General features: G+C 34.2%; 1 protein-coding gene across 2 annotated transcripts in view; it reads right to left on the reverse strand.

Annotated features, from left to right (window-relative positions):
* Positions 1–3,066: 3,066 nt before the first annotated feature.
* FAM126A (family with sequence similarity 126, member A) overlaps positions 3,067–14,627 on the reverse strand; it is a 96,270-nt gene continuing 84,709 nt past the window's right edge. The window contains exon 11 of one of the 2 annotated variants that reach the window (XM_010839040.1): positions 3,067–7,783. In XM_010839040.1, the coding sequence (XP_010837342.1) occupies positions 7,209–7,783 (575 nt within the window). In that variant the 3' untranslated portion in view covers positions 3,067–7,208. Of the gene's footprint in view, positions 7,784–8,579; positions 8,876–14,627 lie in introns of those variants that run through there. The other variant, XM_010839041.1, reaches the window with a different exon arrangement.

Below are 14,627 nucleotides of genomic sequence, written 5' to 3' on the forward strand. Positions count from 1 at the left end.
TACTTTGGCCACCTCATGTGAAGAGGTGACTCATTGGAAAAGACTCTGATGCTGGGAGGGATTGGGGGCAGGAGGAGAAGGGGACGACAGAGGATGAGATGGCTGGATGGCATCACGGACTCGATGGACGTGAGTTTGAGTGAACTCCGGGAGTTGGTGATGGACATGGAGGCCTGGCCTGCTACAATTCATGGGTCGCAAAGAGTCGGACACGACTGAGCGACTGAACTGAACTGATACAAAAGAATCATTTTTCTATGTCAGGCCAATTTACTTTTCACTAACAGGTCTATGTTAATAATGTTAATCAATGTTAACTGGCTTTATCTTAGGGGAAGCCTCATCTAGAACACAAGATCTGTTCAAGAAATTTGTCCTTTCTGAAACAACCTAAGTGTCCATTAATAGATGAATGGATAAAGAAAATGAGGTATATACTATACACACACACACACACACACACACGTGCACATAGGAATATCATCCAGTCATAGAAAAGCTGAAATACTTGTCATTTGTGATAACATGGTTGGATATTAGGGGCATTATATTAATGAAATAAGTCAGAGGCAGGGGTGGAGAGGTGGTAAAACAGGTGAAGGGAGTCAAAAGGTATAAGCTTGCAGTTATAAAAGTCATGAGGATGTAATGTACAGCATGATCACTGTAGTTAATACTGCATTGCTTATTTGAAAATTGCTAAGAGAGTAAATCTTAAAAGTTCTCATCACAAAAGAAGAAACTATGTATTGTGATGAATGTTAACTACACTTACCTTTGGTGATCATTTTGCAGTATATACAAATATTCAACCATTATGTTGTATACCTGAAACTAACTTAACATTATGTGTAAACTACACCTCAATTTAACAATTAACGTTTTAAAATATTTGTTTTTCCTAACTACAGACTAATAGCAGAAAGATAATCAATTCACTGCTGTTAGCTAGTAGACCAAATGTTAAGGTTGAATAAGAATCAACTGAGGAACTTGTTACAAATAAAGGTTTTCATGCTTCACTCCATGATTCTGATTTAGAGGGTTCAGCACAAGGTCTGAGAATCTCTATTTTTAAAAGCACCATTTTTTCCATGATGCAGGCTACCATTAGATCACACTTACAGAAATAATGCTTTTCTCCCCACATACCAGCAAACACACATGTGCTGTACATATGTACATGTATGTATATATAAATACATATATATCCACATTAAATGTTCTACACAAGTCTTCTAAAAATGAAATTGTTCTATGACATTTTTTCCCATGGAACATTATAATTAAATAATCTTTCTGAATCATCACATACAAATCTGCATTGTTTTTCACAGCTACATCATTTTCCACTATATGTATGTATGCACCATAATTTATCCAGTCCTCTATTAATGATTATTTAGACTGATTTTTTTTTTTTTTTTGCTATTACAGGCAATGCTGCAATGAATACCTTTACACATTTATACTAAAATTTCCAAAAAATATAGAAAAATAAACATAGAAGAGTGGGGTTGCTAGCTCAGAAGACATATGCACTTTAAAGTTTGATAGATCCTGCTGAGTTGCTCAGTATTTTAGTTGTACCAATTTAAGTCCTGCCAATGGACTTAAATTTTCCAACTCCTATATCAATACTAGTCTCAATCTTTTAAATCCTTATTTGACAGGTAAAAAAATAAACAAAATCTTAATTTATATTTTACTATGTTTTTAATATCTGACTGACTAGCATTCAGTTTACCACTGAAGGAAACACAATTACATAAAGTTCTACAAAAAGTATCATAATTTATTTTTAGAAAACTTTTATTTTCACCTTAAAACTTAACTGTCACTTATGGAATAAATGAATATCAAATATATAATATGTCTGTTATATAGTATCACTTAGTATCTTCTTTTACCAGGTGATAGAAAAATGAGTCACAAGACCTAGCTTTCCACCCAGCAGCTCTGTGACTTTGGGCAAGTCATTTGTCCTTTTGAGAGCTTCAGTTTCCTCTTTTTAAAATGGGGATTCTAATCATTTTATAGGAATGTTTTGAAGATTAAATGAGATCACAATTTTAATTACAAATATTAGCTATTACTACTACCACAGTAACAATACAAGGGAAATTACCAAGTGACTAGAATTATCTGTCAAAGCCTTTCTTAATAATTATAAAATAATTATGCTGGTATTACAGATTCTATGGAGTCAACTATTTATGGTGATTGTTAAGTCACTAGATGAGTTTCTCTTCCATAGGGCTAACATGTGATTTACAAAAATCACTTCTCTTGTTTTCTGTGAATGCTCCTCTAATAGTAGTTTAGAAAATATTTCCAAAATTACTCAGTTCCTTAGATGAAGTGGAATTATCCAAATATATAATCAACTATAAAACAGGACTTTTTTTTCAAGTTTCTAAGAGGGTTTTGTTTCTAAGCACACACAGTAATACTATTCAAGGTAATGTCATGAAGATTTCCTAGAGTCATTAAATGGAATTTTAAAATTTTACTGTAATATAATACATTGGAGAACTTATCCTTGATTCTTTCCCAACACTAATGTCAACCTAACTCACATATTCATTAAGTGTCTCAATATCTACAATGCACAAAGTCCTATCCTAGAGGCATATAATCTCTGCATTCAAGAGATAAAGACTCATACAACAGATAAAAGGGCAAAGCATTGTTATCTAAAGTTGCCTGTACTCTTGGTATGACAAATGTCAGTGGTGCATGACTCATGGAGCTCATCTTCTTTTTGATGAATACTAATGAATTTGTTACACATCTCATCCATAGGCCATGTAAAACATAAAGCCAAGAATGAAATGTCATTGTCCTATGGCTTACTCCCAAAAGCTCTCAATGACTCAACTCACCTAAGTCTTCTCCTTTAATTTCTTCCTCCACATGACTTTTGCAAAATTTTATGATGGTTTTTTAATGAGTAAAGTGATCTGGAAAAAAATTTTTTTTCTGTTTTTATTTCAATAAAACAAGAGGCAGCACTGTTGTAAAAAGTATTATATATGGAGAACAATTACACAAATATACAAAACGTCAAAAAACTAAACTCCAGTTTATTTCCATAACCTTAAAAAGGTAGGGAGCACATAAAAATATCCAAAGTCATAATTTATTCTTTAGGAATGTAAACTCTAGGAATACAATTAGAAACAAGTATATTTACTATGAAAAGATTAGTATCACTACATACTTAGAAGTAAAGATTAGAGGTACACAATAACAGTATGTGAAACAAGATCTTGAGTTTACTAGTAGAAACTTTATATCAAGACATTAATGTTCTAGACCTCTACTATTAAAAAACACAAAAGCATCTTCTAAAATGTTCACTGTTAGTCTCTTTAGATATGCACAAGTTACAAAATACAGAAGACAATATACTTATATTCTCTGATGAAGAATTTATCAATATTAAATATAAATGTGAGTAACTCAAAGCATTATATATAATTTTACTAAGCAATTAATCTAAAAGTATAAATTCATGCTAATCAAAGGACTAGAGAGTTAATTTTTTTTTATCCAAAGATTGGGAAGACACTATTAATACACTAATTTTTATCTACAATGCTTAAGTACCCATCAAATTATTCTTTTTAAATGGCTTTTCAAAAAATTTTTTTTGCAGTTACATTATTTAACATACATATTTTCTTGATGTGCTTCCCTTTAATAAAGTGTAGACTTACAGTGCCTATAGACTCAAATGTTAAATAGCCTTATTTTAAATATTTGCTGAAAATTAAGTCTGAGTGTATTTTTCTTTATAATTTAAATGTAAAGGTTTCAACACTTTAATTGTATTCTTCCAAACAGGCAAAATCCCCTAAAAATGGGAACATTTTTATCTATTTTGGTTTAAAATTTTTATTTCCCTTTATTTCAACCCTTTTGTCTTTAAGTGAATAATCTTCGCTAAGCAGTTACTTCATAATTGAAGAGAACAATGAAATATTGCTTTTTCAAAAACCACTGAAATCATTTAAGGACTAAGAATTTCTACTCTTCAAATCTACAGAGTTGCCTTTAAAAACTCCATGGTGGTATAACAAGGGATTCCAGGGTGCTCACCTGCCCTAGACAATCCCCTTAAGTCTTTGTTTCTCGATTCCAAAAGGCAAAATCTGGCATCCAGCTTCACTAGAATATCCTAGGTAGTTGGGTATTTGAAGAGTGAGAGGTTGGATAATTCGAAGAATCTTTTAGAGGTTTAAAATGTGGAATGGGACTACAGGGTCTACTGAGATCCTCTGAGCTATGGGGTACAAGGCCCCAGTTTTGTGCAGACTCCTTGTGATAAAAGATATTACTCTGAATATATAGAGGTCTGTGATCAAATGGTCACGTCAGCATCTTCAGAAGAAAATGACCTACAAAAGCCACCCCAACTTTCAAATTTGGAAAAGTAAGAGGGACAAGACTAGTAGAGACAATTACAATTGTTAGTTAGCATTACCCAGTATTTATAATTGCTATAAAAATTTTCAAATGTATAATCCTTACTTGAAATAGCATCAAAGATACTACAAAAGAATTTTCTCGTTAACACAACTCCATATAATCCCACATTCCAAAAAATCAACTGGTGAAAATTACTTGGAGCAAAAATTCAGAACCATTCCTTTGAGTAATCCTTCAGGGTTTTTAAAAGAATAAACACATGCAGATTTGCTGTGCACTGTATAAAAGGGTGGTACCCTTTTCATACTTAAAACTGTAGAGCTCTGATTCCATTTTTAGTTATCAAAAAAATACAAAATGTTAACCATTTTTATTGTAAAAACAAATGGGATTCATTAAAGATTTAGAATTAGGGGACTTAAGTGAGTCAACACTATAAAAAATTAATTAGCTGTTAAAAACAGTGAAGATTATAGTATCCAACATATTTGATCTAGGGTTGTGAGACCACTGAGAATTCTAAATATTAGGTAAGTAATTTGTTTGCGCTTTGATACTGTCTTCTCAAACTTTAATGTGCATAATAATCACTTGAGATCTTATTAAAAGGCAGGTTATGATTCAGTAGATCTAAGGTGGCTCTGAAATTCTGCCAATGCTCCTTACTGCTCCTCAGACCACAATGATCTAGAATAATACCAAAATGAGGTTCCATTACAACAGCTGAACATTAAAACCTGATCTCTTATTTGTGCTGGCTAATGTGTCCTCAAACTAATGTTTCCCAAAAACCTTCTACATTTCCTAAGCACCTTAACTTGCTTCCAATGCCAATCTTTTAAATTAGTTCTTAAGACTATTAAAGACTATTAAGATTGTTAGCAGCTATGCCTAGGAAAAATTCTTTGTTAAAGAATTACAAAAAGACAACAGGAAATTCACAGTGATTATACACAGGATTTAAATTGAACACAGGATTCTCAGTACATTAATATTTTGTCAACTTTCACTGTCCAGTTGACTTGACTTTTTTTTTTTAACTATAATGTATGCCAATAGATCTTACTTCATTTCTACCACTGGAACTAAAAATATTAAGTTCACTTATGTTAAAAACCATATTTTATTTAGGATTACTCAATGAAAACTAGTTAATGATTTTTGAAAAATTAGATTTAAAACAACAGCCAAAGTAGTTACAGTCAAAACTGTATTCATACTGTAAATACTTTAGCAGTCTTCAAGACATACAACTTTTTCACATATTTGAGCTCTGCATAAACAGGTACAAGATGAAAACTAGCATTTTCTGTGTGGCTATAGCTAAGGACTATGAATAAGGAAAACTGTGTACTAACCACTGAAAAAGGGACAGCTTCCTAGGTCTTCCTCCCCAGTAAACTTACTCTCTCATTCTCAACCCTGCTTTTTTCTCTCTTACTCTAGATTATAACTAAGCCTACTTGATTTAAAAGGAACCTCACCATAGCTGAAATTATCACCACTAGCAAATATCAAAATTTTTACATCCATCTGGAGGTCACATGATCCTCTATAGCTACATACAAGTTTGTCCAGCTTCTGTTAAATTAGCTTTTTGTTTTTGTTTTTTGGCTGGGGGCAACTATACTGATTATTCTTCGTATCTTAACAAGAACATTTAAAATAGGCCTGTTCAAAAAACAAGAAACACATTCAATATTTTTCATATTTAAAAATTTAAATTTAAGAACACAAACATAAATGACCTAAATTAGTTAGTACATAAATGTCTTTAGTCCACGTTTCACTATTTTTATTTTCTTTCAATGATATTTAATAGATGAAAAATTCACCTAATTTCCTTCATTTGTAGACAAACCATTCAATATGGTGAACACTGCTATCTTTAGAGCTGAGGTACAAAATTTACAGTGAAGTCTTCAATGATGTGTGCTCTCAATTATGGGAATCCAAACTAAGCAGTATTTCCAAAATCCAGCAGCAGGGTAAGCCAGCTTTATGGCCTATTACACCTTAGGAACTGAAAAGGATTTTCACCTGCTAAATCCAGATCAAACACTTCAAAATAACACATCTACTTGCAACCTGATTTTTTATATAAAATGTTCCAAATAAATGACAGCAATTCCTCTTCCCTTTCCCTGGAATCACATAATATTTTAGGGTACTGAGTTATGAGGCATTTTCCAGTGCTTTATATTACTGTTCTACTAATCTTCAAGATGATCTGGCTACAAACATTTTTATCAGGCACTTTTCATAGGAATCATTTTTGTTTTTTCACATGCCTGTTTTTCAGAGTGGCTTCCTAAACAGCCAGCTGTAAAATTCTTGGAGTTGTACCTAGCCTCATTCTTGAAAAAAGTTTCCATACATGGATTCCCTTTACATTGAAGGCCAAACATATAGCTACCAAAATAGGAGTTATTAAAGAAAAAGATTCACAACCTTACAGGAGATGTAACCAACCTGATCACACAACCTGTCAAAATGTACTATCACAATGTCAATCTTAGGGCAACAGAAACAAGATTAAAAAAAAAAAAAGACTCAAGCCAAGGGGAAAAAATACAACCCAAGAAATAGCAAAAACATATTTCAACTTACTACAACCTAGACATTATTCCCTTCATAAAGTCAAGGCAGCCATCAGAATTTAAGACATCAGGGCTCCCGTCAGGAGCAGGGATGAAAGACGACCCTGGGAACTTGCGTGAAGAAGCCAAGTTGTATTTCCAGATTCACTGCTTACATGAGGAAACCCTTACAAATTAATCTGTGGACAAAGTAATGCTAATACTAGGAGGTCTCTGCTGACCTGCTTGATGCTTCATTGGAAGTTCAGTCCTTTCAGAAGTGTATATCAGCTTTTCTTCTTGGAGACTACAAGCAGAAAACCTATTGGCATCTGTCCCAGCCCCACAGCCGACAGCAGATGACGGGTTATGTGGGACTGAGACACCACTGACTTGTTCAAAGGATTTACTGAAAACACTGGCGGCAGTCTTAGCCAAACCATGACTGCAAGGTTTAGGCAGAGATTGGCTGGTTGTCAGCGTAAGTCTCTTTAAGGAGAGAAGCTCAAGATTCTCACTTTGGGCTCTCTGCGTTTGTTTTCGAACAAAGTGATCTTTGCAAGACTCCCCTGTAGTTTCTTTCTCTTTTCCTCCAGTTTTGTTTCCTCCTGACCGTCTCTGAGTCTTTCCTATACTTGTCTTGTTACTACAATTTTGACTAATGTTTGATAAACCCGATTGGCTGGTACTAGAGGCAGCCCTGGAATAAAATCCCTCGTCAACTTCGGATATCTCCATCAGTTCTTCTTGACCTGTTAATTCTGTATTTTCTAAACAAAGAAATAACAAGGGTTAATTAATATTAAACATTTTCAGTAATTCTTTTTTTTCATGATTAATACCAAATCAAATATACTTTAAATAAATTTTAGAATAATTTTAGCATAATATGTAAAGCAACAGACTACTGACCAAAATCAAAGGATAAATCAAAACATTCTATAAAATGTCAATAGTTTATCATTAAAATTAGAATAATTTAAAGTATATTAAATAAAAAAGCATGCCATAAGCCACACCCCACTGTGTTTTTAGAAAAGTTTTATTACTATTCATGCAAAGATCAGAGACAATTAGAAAAATACCACACAGTAAAACTAGGGGGTAAACTCTCCCCTAATAGCAAAGCAGTGTAAAGTCAAAGATTATACCAAAACACTTAAAAAAAAAGTTATTAAAATAGTTTAAAGACTTTTTTTCAAGGTTGCACTGCATATTCTAGATTTTCTTACTAAAAGAAAAATATATAGACCATAAATATAACCACAAACTTGTTAAAATTCTTTATACATTATCTTCTATATCAAAGATGGCAAAAATACAAGGATAAAAAAGTAATTTTAGATCTCAAAACACAAGCAGTAAATTATTCTGGAAGCCATTTTCTGCCTCATTTTCATAACAATTTACTCAGAGACAGTATAGATATGACCATTCCAAAGAGCATTAAGTCATTGAGAAACTGTAGTACATAATTCATGCATTTAGATTAGACGACATGCAAAATTTTTGTGGCTGTGCAACTGTTGCCTAAAACATGCAGCAGTGACCCTTTGCCATGAATACCTTGGAGTGCAGCTATAAAGTGCTCTGCTAAAACTGCACTCTGCCAGGTGAGTTTATTCCATCCTCCATCATTTTTCTTACAGATTTTTGCCTCCTGATCTCTGGCAAGCCTTTGCTCTCAGTTCTAGGATCTGTGGCTGTTTCCTGTACACCCTGTATATGCTGGGCATCAATCTCTCCTAGTGTTCTGCCTTTTTCCCCATTCCCGGTTCTCTCTCCGGCCACATTTGTGACACTAATCTCAGGAATGACAAGGATGCCCAATTCAGTAGTATCATTATTGTTGTCAGGTTGCTCTAGAATTGAAGATGATAAGACAAAATGATGGCTGAAAACAAAACAAAACAAAAATGCAAAGCAAGAAAAGCAAACGATCCAAAACAAAAATTGGACGACTGAATTTTAAGTATTAAGCCAAATATATGCCCTGATGGAACTCCCATAATTTACAATACTCTGACAGTACTGGAGAAATGGGGTTGTGTTCTTTAATTTCAAATGACAATGAAAAAACTCAGAGCATCATTTTATGTTCTGTATTTTTTCACACACACATTTGACATGGACTGTGAAACAGAAATTTTTTTATAACTTAGAATTTTTACTATTTTAAGATAATATTGTGACCACTTGAACTTATGTCAAGCCTTACGCAAGTTTTCAAGGATTTACAGCCAAAACTCTAGTTCCTTCCTGTCAACATGAGGAACCAAGCCATTTAGGAATTCTCCTTGCATAATCATTTTAATTAGATTATACTAAGTCTGCCTTAATAAACCATGATGTTGGAAAAATGCTTATTCACTTATATCATGGTTAGTACTATAGGTAAAGTTTTTGTTTCACACACCAATCATCTTGTATATTAGTAAATATTAATGCAGGTGTGATATAATTAAAGTCTATTCCTTCAGACATACTAATTCCATAAATTTAGGCTAACTTGTAACAGTTCGTTACTAAACTGGAAATAAATAAAAATGGATTTGTAAAATCAAAGTGGCTATTGGTCTGTTATTCTGAAAATGGTAATCTGTAATTGAAACAATGAAACTCCTAAATAGTTAAAACTTGTAGACATTGTTTTGTGTCTCAAATCACAAAGCCATGGTTCATTTAAAGTTGTCAAGGAAATATCTGTAACAGATGGAAAAAAATAACATGAATATATCTACCATGGACCAGTAATGAAAGTTAAAGTTCAAAACAACATAAGACTATGTAAAACAGTATGCACTCTAAAAATGTAGAACACAAATCTGAGTGAGTGATGTTACCCAATACTTTCAAATATGTTTCATGATAGAACATCGAGCTCTGTGAATGGTGCTACAGCATGTGAAACAATAACAGGTAGAAGAATGGAGGCCGAGCCACATATTCCTATGGGTCCCCACTTTGCTGAGCATCTTGAAGAACTACTGATGCCTGGCTTTCACCCTTAACATTCTGATTTAAACAGTATGAGCTATGACCTGGGCATTAGGGTTTTATAAATTTCCCACATGACCAATGTGTGGCAAATTCCGAAAGATGGATGCCCTGAGTACTCCATTACCGAGCAGCAATATGCACCTCCAAGGGTTTTCAAAGCTTCATGTTGCCCTGGGCTGGTAGGTCAATATGTTGGCATATTAATTTTCCAATTACCTAGTGCTTCATACGGAGAAGGCAATGACACCCCACTCCAGTACTCTTGCCTGGAAAACCCCATGGACAGAGGAGCCTGGTGGGCTGCCGTCCATGGGGTTGCTGAGCGACTTCACTTTCACTTTTCACTTTCATGCATTGGAGAAGGAAATGGCAACCCACTCCAGTGTTCTTGCCTGGAGAATCCCAGGGACGGGGAGCCTGGTGGGCTGCCATCTCTGGGGTCGCACAGAGTCGGACACGACTGAAGTGACTTAGCAGCAGCAGCAGTGCTTCATAAACTTTTGACTGCATATACCCTAAATGAAATCCTTTCCTAAACTGGCCAGAGGATATCAGTGAGGTATTAATGTTTAACACACTGCTGCTTCAGCTTCCCTGACAGAATTCCTAAATAAGCCCATTCCCCATTGCTAAAAGCTGTCTTCAAAGTGAGGGCAAGTAAGATCTAATTGAAGTAAATGCCAGAGGCCACTGCAACTGAGAGTAAAATCAGCATGGCACTTGGTCACTTGGATGACAACCAAGACTTGTCCATTTATGTTGTAGAAGCAGTTTCACAACGAAGATCTATTAACAGGATCATTGCTGCTGCTGCTGCTAAGTTGCTTCAGTTGTGTCCGTGTCCGACTCTGTGCGACCCCAGAGACGGCAGCCCACCAGACTCCCCCGTCCCTGGGATTCTCCAGGCAAGAACACTGGAGTGGGTTGCCATTTCCTTCTCCAATGCATGAAAGTGAAAAGTGAAAGTGAAGTCGCTCAGTCGTGTCTGACTCTTAGCGACCCCATGGACTGCAGCCTACCAGGCTCCTCCATCCATGGGATTTGGAAAATCCCTGGGGTCACACAGAGTCCGACACGACTGAAGTGACTTAGCAGCAGCAGCAGCAGTGATCTTGTTAATAGTTCTTTGTGAAACTGCTTCTACAACATAAATGGACAAGTCTTGGTTGTCACCCAAGTGACCAAGTGCCATGCTGATTTTACTCTCAGTTGCAGTGGCCTCTGGCATTTACCTCAGTTAGATTTTACTAGTCCAAAATAATTATAAATTGGTTTCTTATCCAAATTTTAACAAAGCCAATGATTACTAAAATTTAACAAAACTTTAAAAGATAACCATAAGTGACCTAACAGAATAGAAAACAAAGCTACCACACTGATTGGCACTTAATAGTTTTCTTGAAAGCATTCACATGTATTATTCAATTATATTCTCAAAACAATGTGCTGGTGTGCCTCTGGAAGCAGGCATTTTGATTCCCATTTACAGACAAGGAAACTGAAGATCAGAAACAGTTACAACAACTACTGTTTGGAGGACCTAAACCGTAGAATCTTTTGTTTCTATCAAATGTCCATTCTAACATACTATAAATACTAACTCTTCAATTCATTAATGTCAATTTGAGTTAAATATTCTCTGACAAACATTTTTTAATTAAAAAAAAATCTTATTTGCCTAGATTCCTGGTCATTTCATAGAAAGCAAACAATTTACTTTGAACACAGAGCAAGATAAAATAAATCTCTAAGAAAACCTAAAGAAGTCAGAGTCTTCAAGGTTAATTTATGTTTTAAATTGGTTTTATTTTTTAAAAGACATCGGTGAAAATGCTGCTGCAATGGTGAAAATTTAGAATTTTGCAAGAAAAACTAGAAATGACAAGAATATTATATAAAATAGCACAAGGCAGTTGGGTTAGTAATCACATTTACTGGGGAAATGTAAAGATCTGCAGGCTAAGAAACAGTAATACTAATTTTTAAAAATCATCTAATTAAATGCTAAGTGGTAAATGAGATATGTTCTTCCACAGGCAAAAATCTTTAATAGATTTATGTGTGCTTAGTCACACAGTCATGTCCGACTCTCTGTGGCCTCATGGACTGTAGCCTGCCAGGCTTCTCTGTCCATGGAATTTTCCAGGCAGGAATACTGGAAAACTTCCTACTCCAGGAGATTTCTCTGACCCAGGGATTGAAACCCACGTCTTGCATCTCCTGTACTGGTTGGCAGATTCTTTACCACTAGTGTCATCTGGGAAGCCCCAATTTATGTATATTATCACTCAAAAATGGTAAAAACCACAAAATTTATAAACTGTTTATTAAAGTAAATTCACAGAAAGAAAACCTAGGAATAAAAGAAGTATATTTCTCAGGACAATTATAGGATAAAGAAAGATAATTACAAAAAAAACAAACATCTGTTACATGATCTTTCTCTTATTTCTCCAACTTCTTCCCTATATAATTCTGTGACCCACTCCTCCTACACACAACTACTTATTGGTCTTGTTATTCCCTAGGCCTGGAACGCTCTTCCCCACATAGCTACATAGCTCACCTTCTTACTTCCTTCAGGTCTTTTTTCAAAACTACCCTTCTCAATGAAATCTCCCCTGATCATCCCATCGAGTTTCAATATTACCCACGTTTCATACACTCTCTTCCCTACTTTGTTTTTCTTCTTAGCACTTCATCACTTTCTAACCTACAATTATTTATTTATCGTATCTACCAGATGGAAGCTCCAAGACGTCAGGGATTCTTGTTTGGTCACTGCTGTATACCTTGTTCCCAGGAAAGTACCTTGCATTAAGTAAGTGCCCAATAAAATTTGTTTGATAAGTTGAACGAATCTCCAGTTATGAGATGAAATTATTATTAGAATAAATCAAGGTGTGGTGGTGGTGGTTTAGTCACTAAGTCATGTCTGACTCTTGCGACCTCGTGGACTGTAGCACGCCAAGCTGCTCTGTCCATGGGATTGCCAGGCAAGAAACCAACTGGAGTGGGTTGTCATTTCCTTCTCCAGGGGATTTTCCTAACCCAGGAATTGAATCCACATCCACATCTCCTGCACTGCAGGCAGATTCTTTACTGCTGAGCCACTAGGGAAGCCCTAAATAAAGTTGAAAGAACACAGAAAAGACATGAGAAAGGTGAGAATGTGTTACTTGACTTGATAAAACAAAAAAATATCATATAGCTTAAAAGAATTTTTAGATGGCAAAGAAAAACATAGGCTCTTTGTTTTAGAAAAGTGTTGTATCTGCCTCTAAAGGTAGGTTTAAAAAAATGATTGTTCACATCAGAAAGTTATTTTTAAGTCTATAGTTTTAAGTCTATCCAGAGGATAACATAGATAGTTAAGAATTATTCTTTTTTGAAAAAGACTATAAAGGAGATGTTTTAAGGGAATACAAATGCATAAGAAAATAGAATCTGCTTAAAAGCCCAGAACTTAAAATTTTATGCAAAATGTGTCATGACTGTTCTATACCTATAAAAAACAATACTTACATTTGACTTCAAATAATTCGAAAAGTTCAAAAAACATCCAAATAAAAACTTCTCAGAGAATATTTTATTTGTATAACCTCTATAAATAGGTCACCTTCTCTCCATATACAGAAATGAGGAGAGTTAAGGGCATCGTTTCTCCCTACAAAATGTCTTCTGGCTTTGAGAGGGGGAAAAAGGTAAAAAAAATTGCAAATATCATTACAGCTGATTATGAAAAGTTGTGATTTCTCTCATATACAGTTTTAGAATCTCAAATATCTATTCCATTATGTTGCTCATGAAACTCTTCATTTGAGCTTTAGGTTTTATTTTTTCATAGTTCCCCTTTTTACTGAAAGTGATAATTTAAATAAATGAACAATTTATTATTCACAGAATTTACACAAATCTATAGCCAGACTGATTCACAAGTCTAAAGGAATCTGGAAAAAAACAAAAAAAAGAATCTGGTTATGCCCTAAGGCACTTGCAAATTTATTTGCAAAATCAATCAAAATCTGTACCTCAAATATCTGTATCATACAATTATTGACATCAATAAAGACAAGTATTTTAGAGTAGACCCCAGAAGAAAGTTATACACATTCTTTTATAAGATATATTTTAAGAGTCATAAAATACCTGAACAATTGCATACTATCCTGTCAGTTTAAAGTTTAAAATGTATTCTATTCAATGGAAGACAAATGTTTTCTATATTCATTAAGCTATTCATTGCAGTGTTATCTATAATAGCAAAAAGCTAGAAACAAATTATTTAGCATATTAAGGAAATGGTTAAGTAAATGATGGAATATCAGCTCAATGTAATATTATGTAGCCATTTAAATAACGGGACTCACTAGGAGAACTTGGGAAAATATTGGACAAGCCTAACTGAAGAAAGCAAAATATAAAAAATAATTTAAAGAGTATAACTATGAAAAATACATATACATATGGAAAAAAACTGTAAAACGTCAATTTTTTAAGTACCAGGACTATAAGTGAATATTCCTCTACCCAGTTTACTATCATGTTATTGCACTGTTTTTCAATAAAATAAGGAAAAAAGAAATTGCTCAGTCTACAGTATAAATTTATCAT

The sequence above is a fragment of the Bison bison genome, unplaced genomic scaffold (genome assembly GCF_000754665.1).
Source record: "Bison bison bison isolate TAMUID 2011002044 unplaced genomic scaffold, Bison_UMD1.0 scf7180017864109, whole genome shotgun sequence".
NCBI classification, from domain to species: domain Eukaryota; kingdom Metazoa; phylum Chordata; class Mammalia; order Artiodactyla; family Bovidae; genus Bison; species Bison bison.